At 37.2% G+C, this 15,929-nt stretch overlaps 1 protein-coding gene across 2 annotated transcripts in view; it reads right to left on the bottom strand.

The window, feature by feature from the left end:
• Positions 1 to 212: 212 nt before the first annotated feature.
• WASL (WASP like actin nucleation promoting factor) overlaps positions 213 to 15,929 on the bottom strand; it is a 50,933-nt gene continuing 35,216 nt past the window's right edge. For both annotated transcript variants that reach the window (XM_064446245.1, XM_064446256.1), the window contains 6 exons: positions 11,486 to 11,654; positions 8,042 to 8,084; positions 7,482 to 7,635; positions 3,789 to 4,309; positions 2,648 to 2,756; positions 213 to 1,242 (listed from right to left, as the gene is read on the bottom strand). In XM_064446245.1, the coding sequence (XP_064302315.1) occupies positions 1,181 to 1,242; positions 2,648 to 2,756; positions 3,789 to 4,309; positions 7,482 to 7,635; positions 8,042 to 8,084; positions 11,486 to 11,654 (1,058 nt within the window). In that variant the 3' untranslated portion in view covers positions 213 to 1,180. The remainder of the gene's footprint in view (positions 1,243 to 2,647; positions 2,757 to 3,788; positions 4,310 to 7,481; positions 7,636 to 8,041; positions 8,085 to 11,485; positions 11,655 to 15,929) is intronic.

Here is a 15,929-nt window from a genome sequence, read left to right as displayed (position 1 = left end):
CTGTCCACTTATTCAAATACTATTCTCGTGAATCAGGTTCTTGATCTTCGTCACAACCCTTGGTCTTAAAGCCAACATAAGCAGACAGAATATTGCCATAAAGTTCAGTACTTATTCAAAGTGTATACTCTGAGTTAATGGCTTTCCAACTTTACGGATGTAGGATTGGTGTTTCAGCATTTGTTGTGTACCATAACGCAAAGACTGCAAAGTAATACCACTTATGTTTATTAGTACACCAATGTCCTACAAATTTTAAAAAGTAATTAAACATTATCGAAGCAAGCATTAAACGCAGCCCTTCAGCCTGAAAACCACATAAAACTGATTTTAAAAATAAATCAAACTGTAGCAATCGCCAGCCTCCAGTATAGCCCCCAGTAATTTACACTTCTTCATTCTGAAAGTAAGAGCTGGGAAGGGAGGAAAACTAAAAGACTGAACTTGTCTGCATCAAAGATGCCTTTACCACTATTACAACGTAAAGCCACCCTGTTTAACTTCAGATAGAGAGCTCCCTAATTGAAGGATTTAATGACTACTGCTGTTCAACAGCAGTCAGCATCGCTACAGTTAGGGCAAGGTAATCTTCACAACTAGCTGTGTATTTCTGTAGTGATTTTGTTCTATGTAAAGCATACTGCTAAGATTTGAACTGCAAAGTTGTGATGTAATTGAAACCATGCAATAGTATAAACCAGCCTCAACATTCACGTAGCATTGCATTTGAAATGAAGGGGCTAAATAAACTAAGAGCTGCATCACTTAAAGAACATAGTGCTATACTAGGTTTTAATAAGAAAATTTAGATACAGAAAAAGTAGGGTATGAAAATATTGTCTTCCTTCTTGCATTATAACTAAATTACATTAAGGTTTTTGTCAGTCTCACATATTACATTTAAACTCCCTTATTGATGGAATGGAAAGTATTCACATGTACATGATCATCCAGGTGTAAACTTGCACACATTAACAGGGAGTAGCTTTGTAGAGGATTATGACAAACCTTTACAGATTAAATGAGGTATTGCACAGATTAATAAAAAAGCAAAAGGCAACAAAAATATACAGCAAATTGGTAGAACATTTACATGATAATTTTACAGAATCCATAGACAGAAAGTAGTGTTTAGTATATCATTCACCTTAAAAAATATATATATAATAATAATATATGATCAATCATCCCATTCGTCATCATCCTCAAAGTCTTCTTCATCATCTTCATCCTCATCTTCATCTGTAAGACAAAAAAAGCAAATCACTTGCATGCACCAAATTAGTACAACAAGTGTTACTGACTTCTCCCACAACTTTCTGAAAACAGAACGATCAGTTCACAGAGGTCACGACAATACATTTGGTAATACCCTATTTTAAGATTTCTAGGCATGACATTCAGTTTAGACAGATACTGGCTGAAAGTTAAATCTCATTTGTTTCCTTTCTCATTCCTTTCCCCAGGTAGGAAACATGTACCTGGTTTTCAGCTATGAGAAATAAATCAGTTCTCATTTAACCCTTACTACTTATTATTCTTTACTAGAGAATCTAACAGTGGCCAGCTTGTTGCAGATTGGGTTTTAAACTTCAAGGACAGATTAATTTCTGAAACATAAGAACTGTTTCCCAGGTTTACTGCATAACAGGATTTCTGTTTACTGTACAAACAAATTTAAAAAGTGAGCTAGAGTCCATTGTGGTTACTGGAATATTCTATCTAAGCTGTGTAATGCACATCCACTTCAACATCAACATTTGTTGTTAGCTTTATTCAGCCTTCTGCTATTTTGATATGTATCATAATTTAAAAGTTGTAGCCTATTAAAATTAAACTACTTACTTGTTAGGCAAGATCATTCCCTGCCCTGTGAAAACCCTGTATTTAGCAACATTCTGTTATTTGATTTACGTAAAGTACCAAAACTGGAGATTACTACATAGGGCAGCAAATCAACGAACTATATTGCACTTAGCCAAATGGTCTGCAGACTGTGAGTGCAGCTTTGGTGTCAAGGCAGGCTCTGGAAGAAAAACATATCAAAGCCTAAACAGAAGAGATGTAACCAAACAGCTGCACTGCAGCAACTGAACTGCATTTATTACAAGCTGGTATTTGAGAAATGCAAATCCTCTTGCAGCCTTATTTTTTTCCAAGCATTGGAGTGTGAAAAGTTGATTCAGAACCAGTATGGGACTAGTCAAGTAACGCTAGTTACCTGATTACTATCCAGCAGGTGGCATCCAAAGCACACTGGAAGCCACAGTTTTAAAAAGCATGAATTTTTGCAAGAGCTTTGGCTTCTAGAAACAGAAAGCATTAAAAACCTTCCTTCCAAAATATTTTGACAACTTATTTCATCAGACATCTACTCGATAAAAAAAAAAACCACCAAACAACTTTGTAAGGATATTAACATCGATTAGTAATTTTCTATTCAGTATTACTGCAAACTACGTACACCAGTAATTCAAAGTAGCATGACGTAACCATTCAACCCATCACTAGAGGTTTGCCTAGAGCATTCTGTATTGGACTATACGCTGAAATCCATACTTTCTTCCAACAATATTTTATGTTGAATAGAAGTGTTAACTTTTGAAAACCTGACACCATGAGGTCAGAAAAATTCCATGAGACTCACCTGAAGAATGAATGGCTTTGCTCCTTTTCTGCATAACTTCCATTAATGCACCCACAATTCCTGAGGTGGGTGCAGGTGTAGGTGGTGCACTCTCCTGACCATCAGATACCTTGGAAGAAAGGATACATTAGAAAGACGCAGTTAGTAAAACAGAACCTGTGTATTTCGAGACAAACTTACAATAGACTATTGAGTTTATTTTCAGCCAGAAGGAAGAATGAAACTGCAGTTTGTTTCTTTAGCTTAAGCTAAGTTTTTATTTATAAAAAAGTCAACATTTTCTCTTTTGCTGCATAACACAACTGCAGTTAGTCCATACTCAAGGTTAAATATTTCAGCTTTGACTATCATGAAGTGAGTGCTCAGCTAAAGGAAAGGTTTTTAATATGGTTGTACAGGCATGACTTCTGTGTCATCAATAATCATTGCTTATTTTATCCTTGGTATATACCACAAAATATTTTTTTCTTGTTTGGGTTTGTTAACCAGGTCTGTTTTGGGTTGATAATCCCTTCTGAAAGTAATAGACTTCGATACTGCATACCTGTAATGGCAAATAAATATCAACATGCCCTCACACTTTTTACATCAGAGTGCGGAAGAATGGCAGAACAATCCCAAAACTACCTACAGGCAAAATTATTTTGAAGATACTCAGTGACATTATGAAGAAATAGTTATAGTAATAGCCTAAACTGCAGCAGGAACAGCAGAGGCATCCCTCATGGGCAGCACTTTTCCAGACACAGGCAGCCACCTTCTTAGAAGCCTCAACATTTGTAGAGCATGGGTCCATTTTTAAGAAGTGGGGGGGAGGAAGATCAGCAATCTCTCATAGTTCTTGCAAAAGTTCTTTACTGCCATGATACTGTGGTATCAATATTATAGGATTTATGCCTAAAGCTTTACTGAAAAGTGAGAAATGAGTTTAAAATAAGGACAATTTCAGGCACCAATACTCTTCTATAGCAAATATGCATTCTAAGCATTTTTCTCAGTACTACCATTTAAAGCATCACTTCAAAAACTCTAAAAGTTATGATCCAGCCCAAAACAGAGCCACAAGTTACTGTTCACACTGCAATACAGCATCCATTTGCAAGTCCCAAGGGGACACAGATGAGAAACAGCTTTTACTCACAGACTTCAGCTGTATACCCTGTCGTATCTGGTCTAACAGTGCATCTCTTCCTGAGCAGGACACTGGTCGACTGTTCTGTTCTACCTTCTTTAACTGAGCTCCTTCTCTGATTTGATCCAAGAGTGCTGCTTTGTTTCCCGCAGGAACTGGAAGCTGGTGATCAACCTCTGAAGGAAGGCCTGGTGGCGGAGGAGGACCAGGAGGGGGTGGAGGAGGAGGTGGTGGCGGAGGGACAGATGACCCACTTGCTGGTGGTGGCGGCGGTGGAGGAGGGCCCGATGGTGCAGATGATGAATGCACTGGTGGTGGTGGAGGATACATCCTGTTTGGAGGAGGTGGGGGCACTGTGGCACCAGGTCTAGATGGAGGCGGGGGTGGAGGTGCTGCTGTGGGAGCTCTTGAAGGAGGTGGAGGCGGTGCCCCTCGGCCCCTAGCAGGGGGAGGAGGAGGGCCTGAGCTATGGGGAGGTGGTGGTGGAGGTGGAGGGGGTCCTCCTCTGCACGGTGGTGGTGGAGGTGGAGCTGAAATGAAACAAAACCATTTGCAATTACATGCTACTCAACACCTGGAAGTCTTTCAGAGACTAGCAGAAAAAGAAAAAAGGCTTTGCCTCACTTTTTGCAAGTATCTCTGTGCCTCTGCAAATTTTACCAATTCTGGATTAAGTTGAATATAGTTGAATACAAGCTGTGCTTATACGAATGCAAACCAAGATGAATGTAGCCCGTCTGTCATGTATTTTGTAAAAGAATCAACGCTGCAGGAAGTAAGTGCAATACATAAAAAGACTAATTAAAGTCACAAAACAAGTTTGGTAATTAATTTTGGTTTGGTCCTATGGCAGAAATTTTCTTCGTAATCCAGTGTATATCTTAAATTAGTGTTTCAATTTTTCATGACAAAATTTCAGAAGAAACCTCTATAATTTTGCGGAGCTAAGACAGAAGGCAAGAGAAGGAGGTTGTAGAAAACACACTTAAAGTGAAATGCAGAATTTCCATTTTATAATCTATCCGTTATTTTATTTGGGAATTACAGACGCAAGTATTTTTTGAAGCATCATCTTCTAGTAACAAAAACACTACTGATTCATTACAATGCAGCACAAACTGACTCTGAAAATTAGCTCCAACAATATCCTTATGGACAGGACCATAGAAAGGAAAAAACTTCAGGGCTACCTCAACGCACAGCATCTTTTCTATATGAAATGGCCTTGAAATGTCCTTGCTCTGCTAATGGCATTTTAAATAGCACCGTTTCACTTCCTCTTCCATTAAGCATCTAATGGCTTATGGTACTTTTGGTTGTGTGGTTGTTGCACGTAACTACTTAATAATCCAGGTGCTGTCATACAACGAAAAAAATTCATATTTGATTTTACATGCTTTAACAACAAAAAGGGTATTACATTCAAGAAGATACTTCTTTACCTCTTATATTATCTCCTTCCTGTTACATGCTGAGAAAGTAGGCTGTCTGCACTGGAATAGAGAGGGGACATCCCTAAAAAGGGATTTTGAGGAAGAGGCGCTAGTGCCTCCTCCTTCCCTGCCCATCTTAGAGAAGCAGATCCCTCCTAAAATCACATGTTATTTTCTTAAATTCCACAAACTGCTGGTTTTCTTCCATCCCTTCAAAAGAACAACATGGGGAGAATCTCCTCTCAACCTTCATATATTTTGCAAGAGACATACTGACAATATTCTTGATTTAAAAAAAAATTCCACATAGTTTCCTTTTTGGCCACTGGAGGCCAGTATTTTCAAATGTAACTTACTCAGCAAGCACTACAGACAGTTCTTCTGTATTACTGAAAAGATATATAACACGGTCATGCTCTGGAGTCTGTAGTGTCTGTAGATTTTGAACACAAAGGTTTATATTCTCCTGTGGGGGAAGGTTTTATTTGCATCTTATATAGAGAGCTATACCACATGCAACCTCTGGAAATAAGAGTTTGGGGGGTTTATAAGGCTTCTCTGCACTCTGCTGGAGTGAAATGAGGGAGGAAGAGCAAGGAGGGAGCACCATTACCTCATCCTCTTTCCCTTCCCCCCAAACAGATGGTACCAGCAAAAAAGAAAACAATGTAGGTTTTTATAAATGAATATTAATCTGAACACAGCTATTAATAAAAAAGGTACGTAAAATCTTCTGTTGATGGTATTGTCACTAAAAAACCAACCAACCATACCAAAACTAGGGGAAGGGCAGGAAAAACAAGACAGTAATTTTTGTCTGAGCAGAACAACGTGTCTGACTCTCCCATCAGGATCCTAGCAAGGTCAGTACATAAGCGCAGAAATTCTTGCAACACAGAAAAATGTGTTTCAGTTGAGAAATAACACTTCAAACAGCAGTCAAGCCTACACATCAAACAGCATAATTGTGGATAAACCTACTGAAATACTGGAATATTTTATCTACCTCTATCAAAAAGCACAGAGGTAGATTATTATCATGCATGTTAAAGATGAGGCAGATTTTCTTTCAACTGCATACATGCAAGTGGCCGTAACTTGAAGTTCACACATACGTAATAGAAAAACAGGCATTTTAAAGTATTTTAAGCTAGTCATAAGACTCCAAGGCAAGTCTTCTCAATCCCATTTTATGGTCAGCAGTCTGGGATCAACAACTCTGTAAACATTTAAACAGAGTTAAGATTATACAAAGAAACTGACAGATCTCTTACTGAGAAAAAAAATCATAACTGAGATTTTGCTTGCAATTTAACTAAGAAGTTTGACTATATTTTTTAGTATTGCAGTCAACCAGATGCAGACTAAGGTTTCTCATCTAGGAAAGAAATCACACAGCAGCATGAATATTTCGAAGCATTACTTAGATGCCAGCTCAAATACATACCGCTCCACCGAGGGGGACCTAAGGAATAAATGTAACAAGTCATTGTACCCTGAATCTGTATCTCTTCAGTCACTCAAACAATTTATTCACTACTTTCAAACTGTTATAATTTCAATGGTATTTATATCCTCTTTCTCTTTAAAAGTGTTCTAGGCAAATTTTTTGAAAATTTGACATTGGTAGTCTAATTTTCAGGCTGACTTGCTATGTTCTACTAGATAATGCATCAGCTAAGATCACATTTAAAGGTTAGGCAGGAAATGCTTATTTGAGAATTTGAGCAAGCTTCTGCTGCAATAAAAATTAGTACTTTTTACTTTAAAAGCTTTTTTTTTTTTTTAAATATTCATATAAAATTTGCAGGCCTCTAGCTATTGCAATGTTCATTACACAGTGCTGCCAGGGTAAACAGACACCACCCGTACACCTATCAGACACATGCTACTACTATAACTGACAACAACAATATTGCTTCTAAGATTTACATTTATTTAAAAGATTGAGATTATAAAATAAATATGCAACATACACAGTCTATATGGAATATACTGCATAGCTTTACAGTCAGACTAAGAGTTACTGGAAATCACTTAACTGACATAGATAAAAGCCTTATTTGTTAGGGAACAAACGGGTCCTGGGTCATGCATGAACATTTTCACATAGCATACGGTATACAGAAACATTATGAAATCCAGTGCAACTGCAGTGACATGAAGCCCAGAGAAGAGAGTCAAAAATTGCTCATCAACAGCTTTTACTCTAATCCTTAAGGCAAAAGCCACCCTGCTAATTTTCACACGGACATAAAAGAAATCCCACCTTGCCTGCGCAGTTCATTTTTAACAGCTTCCACACCTCCTGTTTTTTCAATGAAATCATATATGACCTTTGAAGTTTCTTTGTCTTTTAGTTGAGCTTCTGAAATTCCACACAGATCAAACAGGTTTTTCAGTTCTGGGTCTAAGTTGTTCACCTGCAAGTCAGATACATTAGTTTTAAGTAGCTTGAAATAGAGGAATTTTTAAAAATATCATTTGCATTGGGGAAAAAAAAAACCCACCCAAACAAACCACCAACCATGTAGTTAAAAGTAAGAGCAAAACCAAGGACATGTCTCTGGGTTGACTTTTCAGACAGGACTATTTTAGGAGAGCCAAGTACCTTGCAAAAAACCCTTACTTTTTGCATGTTTTCCCCTCAATCCCAGACTGCTCCTATTCCCTTCTACTTCAAAATCTCTCCATCTGAATCACATAAAAATCACAATTTATAACTATTTTGATGTACAGTTAAGTGTAATGCCACTCTGCACAACTTACGTAAAAAGCCTCTAAAGCTTTAATTATTCAGTGTTTTGAATAATTTATTAAATTACTTACATCAAAACCGGTGTTTGGATCCCAACCAACATGTCCGATGTGTCTAAAAAAGCAGAGAAGTCCATTTAATCAGCATAAAAAGGATCTTGTTAAATAAAATAACAGGGCACCAAGATAACTAGAGATTACTACCAGCTCCTACCTCCAGGCTTATAATACACTAAGCAATTCTTACTTCTCACCTGAGAACGGAATAGTAAAACTTCTTTTACTCCCACTTTTTTGTCTTGTGTCAAAAAGACCAAGTGGAGGAGTTATTTTCCCCCTTAGGTTATGGTCTGTGGCAAAACATGAAGGCTCCATGCTACCCTGTGTTGCATATGGATGGTGATAGAAGGACTGCAGAGACCAAGGGAGGATATATAGTAACTGGACTTCCAAGCTACTGCCAAGGTCTTGAGTGTCATGCAGCTGGAAAACCTCCTCCTCCTCCCTACCATCACTGTTAGTTCTCTCATCATCCTTCTCCCATTCACTTCCTTCTTTCAAAGGAAAGTCAGGACTGTTTTCGGTTGCCATCGTCCTGGGCTTCTAGTAGCTATTTCATGCAGCTACTGAAATATTATTTTACGTGATGCTATAATCAGCTAAAAAGGCAGAAGAGTTTGTGCCCCTCCAAGTTACTTTATGCAACTGCTGCTGGCTATAGAAGACAGAACCATCACGTTACCACTACTCCACGTTCTGCGCTTCTTTTTGCCAATGGTCAGTTCTAGAAACACAATGCAGTCTTCAGGAAGTCCAATTCAGAGTTTTAAAAATACCAGGTGAGCCATTAGTAGCCAACACAGTCTACACTAAGCTTGTCAAATTACAAGGACTGTTTTGCTGTCCTTATACACTGCCTAGCACAACAGACCTTGTATTCTTGCTTGGATCTGCTAGTACCACCAACAGCACAAGCTTCCTTAATGACGTTATTGAAGCTCAATGACCAGTTTTAGTCTTGGTATAACTATGATTAATTCACTACTTAGTTTGAGGAGCAAGAAGTAAAAAAATCTGGTTTAAAAATGACATTATGATACAGAAGAGGTAAAAATGGGAAGCCCTCTGTTTTGCCTAAATATTTAAATGCCTTTCACTATCATTCTGTAATGATTTATTCATTACAGAATTTTGGATGTTAAGCTACAGCTTGCTTCACATGAATTAGACATACATTTTGTAATACATAGTCTCATACCCAATTATAATTTTTTAACTGGCATACGGAAGTTGACAAATTTACCAGCAAATACGATCTTACCCATATATCTCTGCATGTCAGTGCAATTCACAATGCCCTTTTAAGAGGTAGCAAGCATACGATTCAGAGCTTAGTGTACTTCATTGCTATTAGTTTAAATGGAGTAGTGCGAGCATTATTTCTCATTTATTTGTCATCCTTCAGAATAAGGTAAGTTACTTGTACACAATGACTGTAACACATTCATTGAAAAGATCTCTGAAAACAAAGTGCATACTTACCAGGTAATTACAATTCTTACGTTATTTAAAAGAACACATATAGCAATAAGTTATATTAATGTTAAGTACAGTTCGATTATTTTTTTTCTCAGAACACTGGAAGTCCACATCTGCCTACCAGAAGGCATCTAAGAATTTTATCTACTGATTGCAACTTTGACCTGGCATAAACAAACAGTGACAGTGTTGGTCTTGACAGGTATCACAGTTCAAGTTACATACAAGTTATCCTACTGGCATATTTGCCTAACAATACCAAAGACCAATTCCCATATGTTTGTATAAAACCAGCAATTAAAGCCTTACACATTAAGATGACACTTGGCTGTGCTCTACAGGAAACTTAACTAGACCTTAAGCTGAACAAAATAGACTTTCAATCTTCTTCTACAAAGGTTCACCACTTTCAATTTAATGTTACATTTAATAATAGGGGAACATATCTTTTTGTCTGAACTTCTTTAAATATTTTATCGTCATCTTCTCAGCTTCTCTAGGCCTCCTTTAATATTTTACGAGTGCACATAATGTTTTGCAATGGTCAGAACCTGACAGATGTTACAAAGTCTCAAATTCTTTTTATACCTGTGCTGCTGCACAACCCTTTCCACAAATTCTAATCAGAAGACACACTAATGCAAATCATTAACAATTTTGTCCCCATATGCTGAAGTCTGCGTCACTAGAGCTACAAGAGTGACCAGCTACCAATCACTATTCAATTTACTTTCTTTCACTCTTCCTTCTTTTCTGCATTTTTCAGTTGAAGTGACATTAACAGATGCAGCACTTCACTGAACTCAGATCAAAAAGAACATGGTTGATGTCTGAATTTCTAAGCAATCTGGTTCGGGAAGCATTTTAGCCAATCCCTCCTTTTGCTTTCTGTTCTCTATCCCATTCTACAGAGCACTCTCTCAAAACACTGTGGAGTAACATTACTGTAACTGGTAATACCAGCATTACTTTTATGGAGTTTTATTCTGGGAAGGCATGTCAGTGGAACTGATGCAAAATAATGGTTCAAAAGAACAAGACATTCACTTGGCATGTAAACCTCACACTGGCTTTCTAACACTTCACAGAAACCGATCTTTCCAGTAACTAACTCAAGCTCTGTAAATTCTTGTTACTTTAGCAAATAAAGTACCCTTATTTTAAAAGGCAGAAGATTAAAATACCAAATTATACTTCAGGAAAACAATAGTTAATTCAGTGAACTGACCAAACCCAAGTTTCATGAAAGTGAAGCTTAAAAACATACATCATAACTATTCTAAAAGATTGAAGACACAGAAGAAACAATATTAGAAAAAAAGAACCCATTCTTAAGAGGTTTATACATGCACACTGTACTTCCATGACAAGACATGGGACTAGCCCATTTACCAGAATAAGTAAGTTTGTAAACAGAAAGCCAGAAATAAAAATATGGCTATGTAATTTCTGCTGTTATGACAAGTCAGGACACATATGTGCACTTTGTAAGATGCAGCACAGCAAGCAGGCACAGCTGGAAGAATCACAGTGTTAAGAGTTGACAATTGAGGCTAAATACAAGTCTGCACTGAGCTGACCACTTCAATAACACATTTTTATTCTCAATTGTTTTCTAAACTGTTTTAGAATACCAACTTACTTTTTGTTTACAGTTGCAGTAAACTTCTCACCTGTGTATATGTATAAACTAACTTGCTTTTAAACCCCCCAGCATTCCAGCCAACATTCACTGTAGTTCAGGTTACACACAACAGTCACACATTTAAGTCTTGGGCATTTGGAAGTGTAACTGACACCAAAAAAAATTCCTAAAACCAAACAAACCCCACCAACAAAAACCCCAAACAAAAAAACCAAACAAAAACCCAAAACAACAACAAAAACCCACCTAAGAAATAAAAAAAACCCCAACCAACCAAAAAATACAACAAAAAACCCACCAAAACCCAAATCCAAATTAAAAAAAGTCCTTACTGGAAATTAGATGGTGTTCCAATATCTGCCTTTGTCAATCTTCTTTTTTTAGTTTTTCCTTTCTTCTTTTCTTTGGTATATGAGATATTGTTGACTTGTGGAGTATAAAACCTGTTAGTTGTAATTTCAGGGTTTTTGATATCAACAGTTGCCATTGGTAGATTTGGACCTGTGAAGGTAAAGTACAGGATTTTTACTACTGTGTTTCAAAGAAGCTTGCTTTTTTTGAGTAGCAAAATACTTGTACTGTAGCCATGTTTCTACATGCTACAGCATCTGGCTGGATTCTGGATGTCAGAAACAAACTGAAGTTCTTTGAGGAAACTCCCCCCGCCCCATTGCTAAAGCAGAGCAATGGCAGAAAAATTTTCTACACTAGAATTTGATTTTTGCAAACTTGGCAAAGGAAGTAATTCTGAATTAAAGAGCTTTCATGTGCACAGAACACATGGAAGGAAACTACAATCCTAGACAAGATTAAAGAAGTGAGTACCATAAACAGTAACACCCAGCACTCCATTACCTTGGCAGCACAGTAAGCTGATCTTAAGGGGAAAGGAACCTTTGCTTAACAAGCCCCAAGTGGGAATGCTTTCTGTCATCACACACAGAACCAAAATACCACAAGAATTTCAGAAGCCTGCTCTAAACACACTATTGTCTTGAAATATATGACAGTCTCTATGTAACTATTCAGGATTTCTTATTTCTTACTCTTTGACAGGTCTGAAAAATACGTTGAAGTCCCAGATAAGAAACAAAGCTTGAAAAGCAGGGAAAGGGAATACAGCATCAGAAATTGAAATTAAACACTCAAATGATGAACTATGTTCTCAAACCTTGTTCTTGATTATAAACAATTCTGAATTACTACTCTCATTATTTAAAATGCATCTGAATTATACTCCTGCCAATTTTAGCATTTTAGTATTATATTCCTTGTGTAATACTAGCAAATAAATATACCTAGCATGTTTTCCACTCAGGTTTTTTAGTTTTGACAGAAGATAACCACCCTTGACATGAGTGATAGTAGTATTTAAATACTAAGAGGCAGTTTATGCATTTTTCATATATACATATGAATGAAAATATATATGTATATATCCACACATACACACACACGTGCATATTTTTAAAGAAACCTGCAGAAAGGATACATAATCTCATTCTTCCAAAACTGAAACTAAGCAATCAATTTAAGACCAGTTTGGCCAGAAACAGTTTGAAAAGCATCCTCTGCTGTGAGTTACTGCCCAGTGATTAGCAATTCAATTAAAATAAGACTCATGCATCCAGTCTTACTGGGCAGATGATAAAAATATCTAGGTTAGACTTTGATAAGTCTGACCCTTATATTGCCTGGGGGGGGGGGGGGGGGGGGGGGGGATATGGATGGTGGGTGGTTTTGGGTTGGGTTGGTTTTGTTTGTTTTTTTTTTTTGGTAACTGCATTTTATATGGATAATTCAAAATTATGCTAAGCATTCTGAAAGGACCAACAAAGCCTTACATTTCACAGTCTAAAGTCCAAATCAGAAAGAAGGAGACAATACAATAGATAACACAGCTGACATTTGGAGTTTAACACCTCAGTGGGAAGTACCTAGTACTGGCCAGAAGAAGAAACAAGAACAGAAACACGACACTGGGCTAGACAAAACTCATCTAAAACCATATGACAACTCCTACGTTCCTGTAGGAGTCTTAAAGGACAAGATTTACAACCACATTGAAACTGCAGGAAGAATTTCTAAAGTGTTTTCTGCTAAGCAGAAATGCTTTGATCTATAAATATTATGATCTAGACAACTGTCCTTTGACAATACCAAAAAACAAACTGACCACATCCAACCAAGCAAAACAATTTGTACTATTGAAGTTACACTTAAAGTTAGCAGTAATTCACAAACTGCCAAAAATTATCAACCCAAAACTTAACACATGGAGTTAAGTAAATCTTCAAGATTAAATGAAAGAGTTTTAATTTCATTAGATTCAAAAACAAAAGATACTGTAGTTAATTTTCTCTTTAATCACCTATTATATTTTCTCACCATAGCAATGATATTTGTAGTTTCAAAAGCTATACTGAGGTTCAAAAAGAAAACACATAACTTAGCACTTCTAGGAAGCTCTTGATATTCTTCTCACAATTCCTAACAGTCTTTGAAACTAGTTTTTTGCATGTAAAATCCTAAAGTAACCATGTACAGTTTTAACCATATCAAGCAGCAGCCATTTGCAAACTGAAGTTTTATTCAACTCAGCTGAAATTAAGAACAGATAGCCTGAAACCAATCCCTTGATACTAATAATATTCATACCAGACATCGTAGTAAACCCTTAAAGATGAAAATTTTTCTTACCGTCAGGTTTAGACCTTACATGTCCACGAGGGATAAAAGAACCTTGGAAAGAACTGTACTCTTCTAGAACTGCCATATTTATATCCAGTAAAATTTTTCCCATCATAAGACATGCCCCTTCCCCATCAGATGTAGATAGCTCAATAAACGAAGATGAGAGAGGCATATAGAGCTCATCGTTTGGAAGTACCTGACAGTACAGTGGCCTTAAGCATCCACTGTTATCAATATCTGTAACGTCTTCAGAAAGGGCTCCAGAAAATGTAGTACAGAACATTTTGAAATGTTAATTCTAAGAAAGTCTTTGTATTTTATTTAGAACCTCTCTAGGCATCTGTCCCAGACTACAGACAGCCCTACAATAATGCAAAGTGTTCTAGTTAACATCTGAAGCAAAATTCTGCCACATGGTTCTTAAAGATTCCCTCAAAACCTATTTCTCTGACAAAGCCTTATTTCATCCAGCACTTCACTAAGAGGTCAGTTTAACCATGATAACTCTTCTTTATTTGCACAGAGACCTAGCTATTACATATGAGAAGAACATAAATCCCAGGAAATTACAGACTAATACATTTTATATAACTGTTAATGCCAATTTGATTTTAATCCTGCAATTTTACAAAAAAAAAATCTTTAATCCGTCATATGGAAAAAGTCATATAAAAAGAGAGTGCTTTTTCCATGCAGCTTCAACATATGCACAAAATCCAGACAAACAGGCCCCACTAAAGCAAAATTCCCTGCAGTATTTCAAGCATGGATCATGTGACTACAGAAATGTGACTGTTCTTGTTTTTCAGTTTTGAAAGGTAATTATGCATTGATACCCAGTACAAAAAGGCAGGTGATCCATTTTTTTCCCCAATAGAATTTCACAGCATAGGGAGAGTAAAACAAAAACTGGCTGATCCTACAATAGGTTTTATTTTTCCAGTTACGTGCTGATAGTATATATCAGCTCTAGTCTGAACTCCAAATACTGACATACAGAACCTCTGTAGACTATAACCACCTGAGGCTATAACCCATTCCCTGACCATGCCTCATCTGTGACTACAGAGGGCATGACCACACTTAACTCTTTGCCAGCAAAGAAGCCAGGGAATACAGAATTTGGCAGAATCAGAAAAGGAAAACAGACAGGTTGCGAAGGAGTATGTGGATGTCCCAGGGAAATAGTAGGGATGCTCAGATGTTGGCTAGTGATCATAAACCTGAAGCACTGGGCATAAACCTATGTCTTCCACAGAATATCCAGGATAAAGGCACAGGACCGATGAATGCAAGTTTAGCATGTGAGTATTTGTCCCCAAAAAAATGTTGCTGCCTAACATCTTACAGGATGAATTATGGAGACTATTTTAAGCACAAAAGTGTCTGCAGGCTTAGTTTTCACAGATTTAGTTTTCTTAACTCTTATTCCAATCAGAGACAGCAAACTAGACAAACAAATTGTGTTACTGTGGGTAACATTTACAGTAGAGACAAAGGCTAAATTTCTTGTGGTAGGTGGCACTACACAGTCAGCACTGCTGTTTTCCTTCCCGTCTGCTCTGCAGGTACTGCTATCAGAGATGCACTATTTAGGTGAGCAGAAGCAAGTGTTTCTCAAGAGCAGAACAGTTAAAACCTTCTGAAAGCTCAGAAAAGCTGGTAAGATGATCATGGATGGTATTACCATGATTGTTTCAAAAGTTGAAGGAATCGATACTAAAAATGCCTGGTGTGAACTCATGATTGCCTGAACTTCCTCAAAACCTAATGCTTAAGAAAGAGTAATTTTTTTGAGAAGTATTCCACGTGGTGGTGGTGGGGCACTTTATTTACATATAAATTAAATCAGTAGTTCCCATAATTCAGGATTAATTAAGGTTTACTTATTTTGGTGACCTACCAAGGTGCTTGGATGTCTTGGTTTGTACTAATTCAAGACTATCTCCTCAGGTCATAAGGGGACCTCAGATGGTCAGCTGACTGTCCCCTTTGCTCAAGCAGCAAACTAAGATACAGTGGTACGACCTATGACCTGGATCACCAGCAGAAATATCACAGGAGAAAGCACTTTTTAACCTC

The sequence above is a fragment of the Phalacrocorax carbo genome, chromosome 1, assembly GCF_963921805.1.
Source record: "Phalacrocorax carbo chromosome 1, bPhaCar2.1, whole genome shotgun sequence".
NCBI lineage: Eukaryota > Metazoa > Chordata > Aves > Suliformes > Phalacrocoracidae > Phalacrocorax > Phalacrocorax carbo.
The sequence above is the reverse complement of the archived record's forward strand: the minus strand, read 5'-3'. Positions and strand labels throughout refer to the sequence as shown.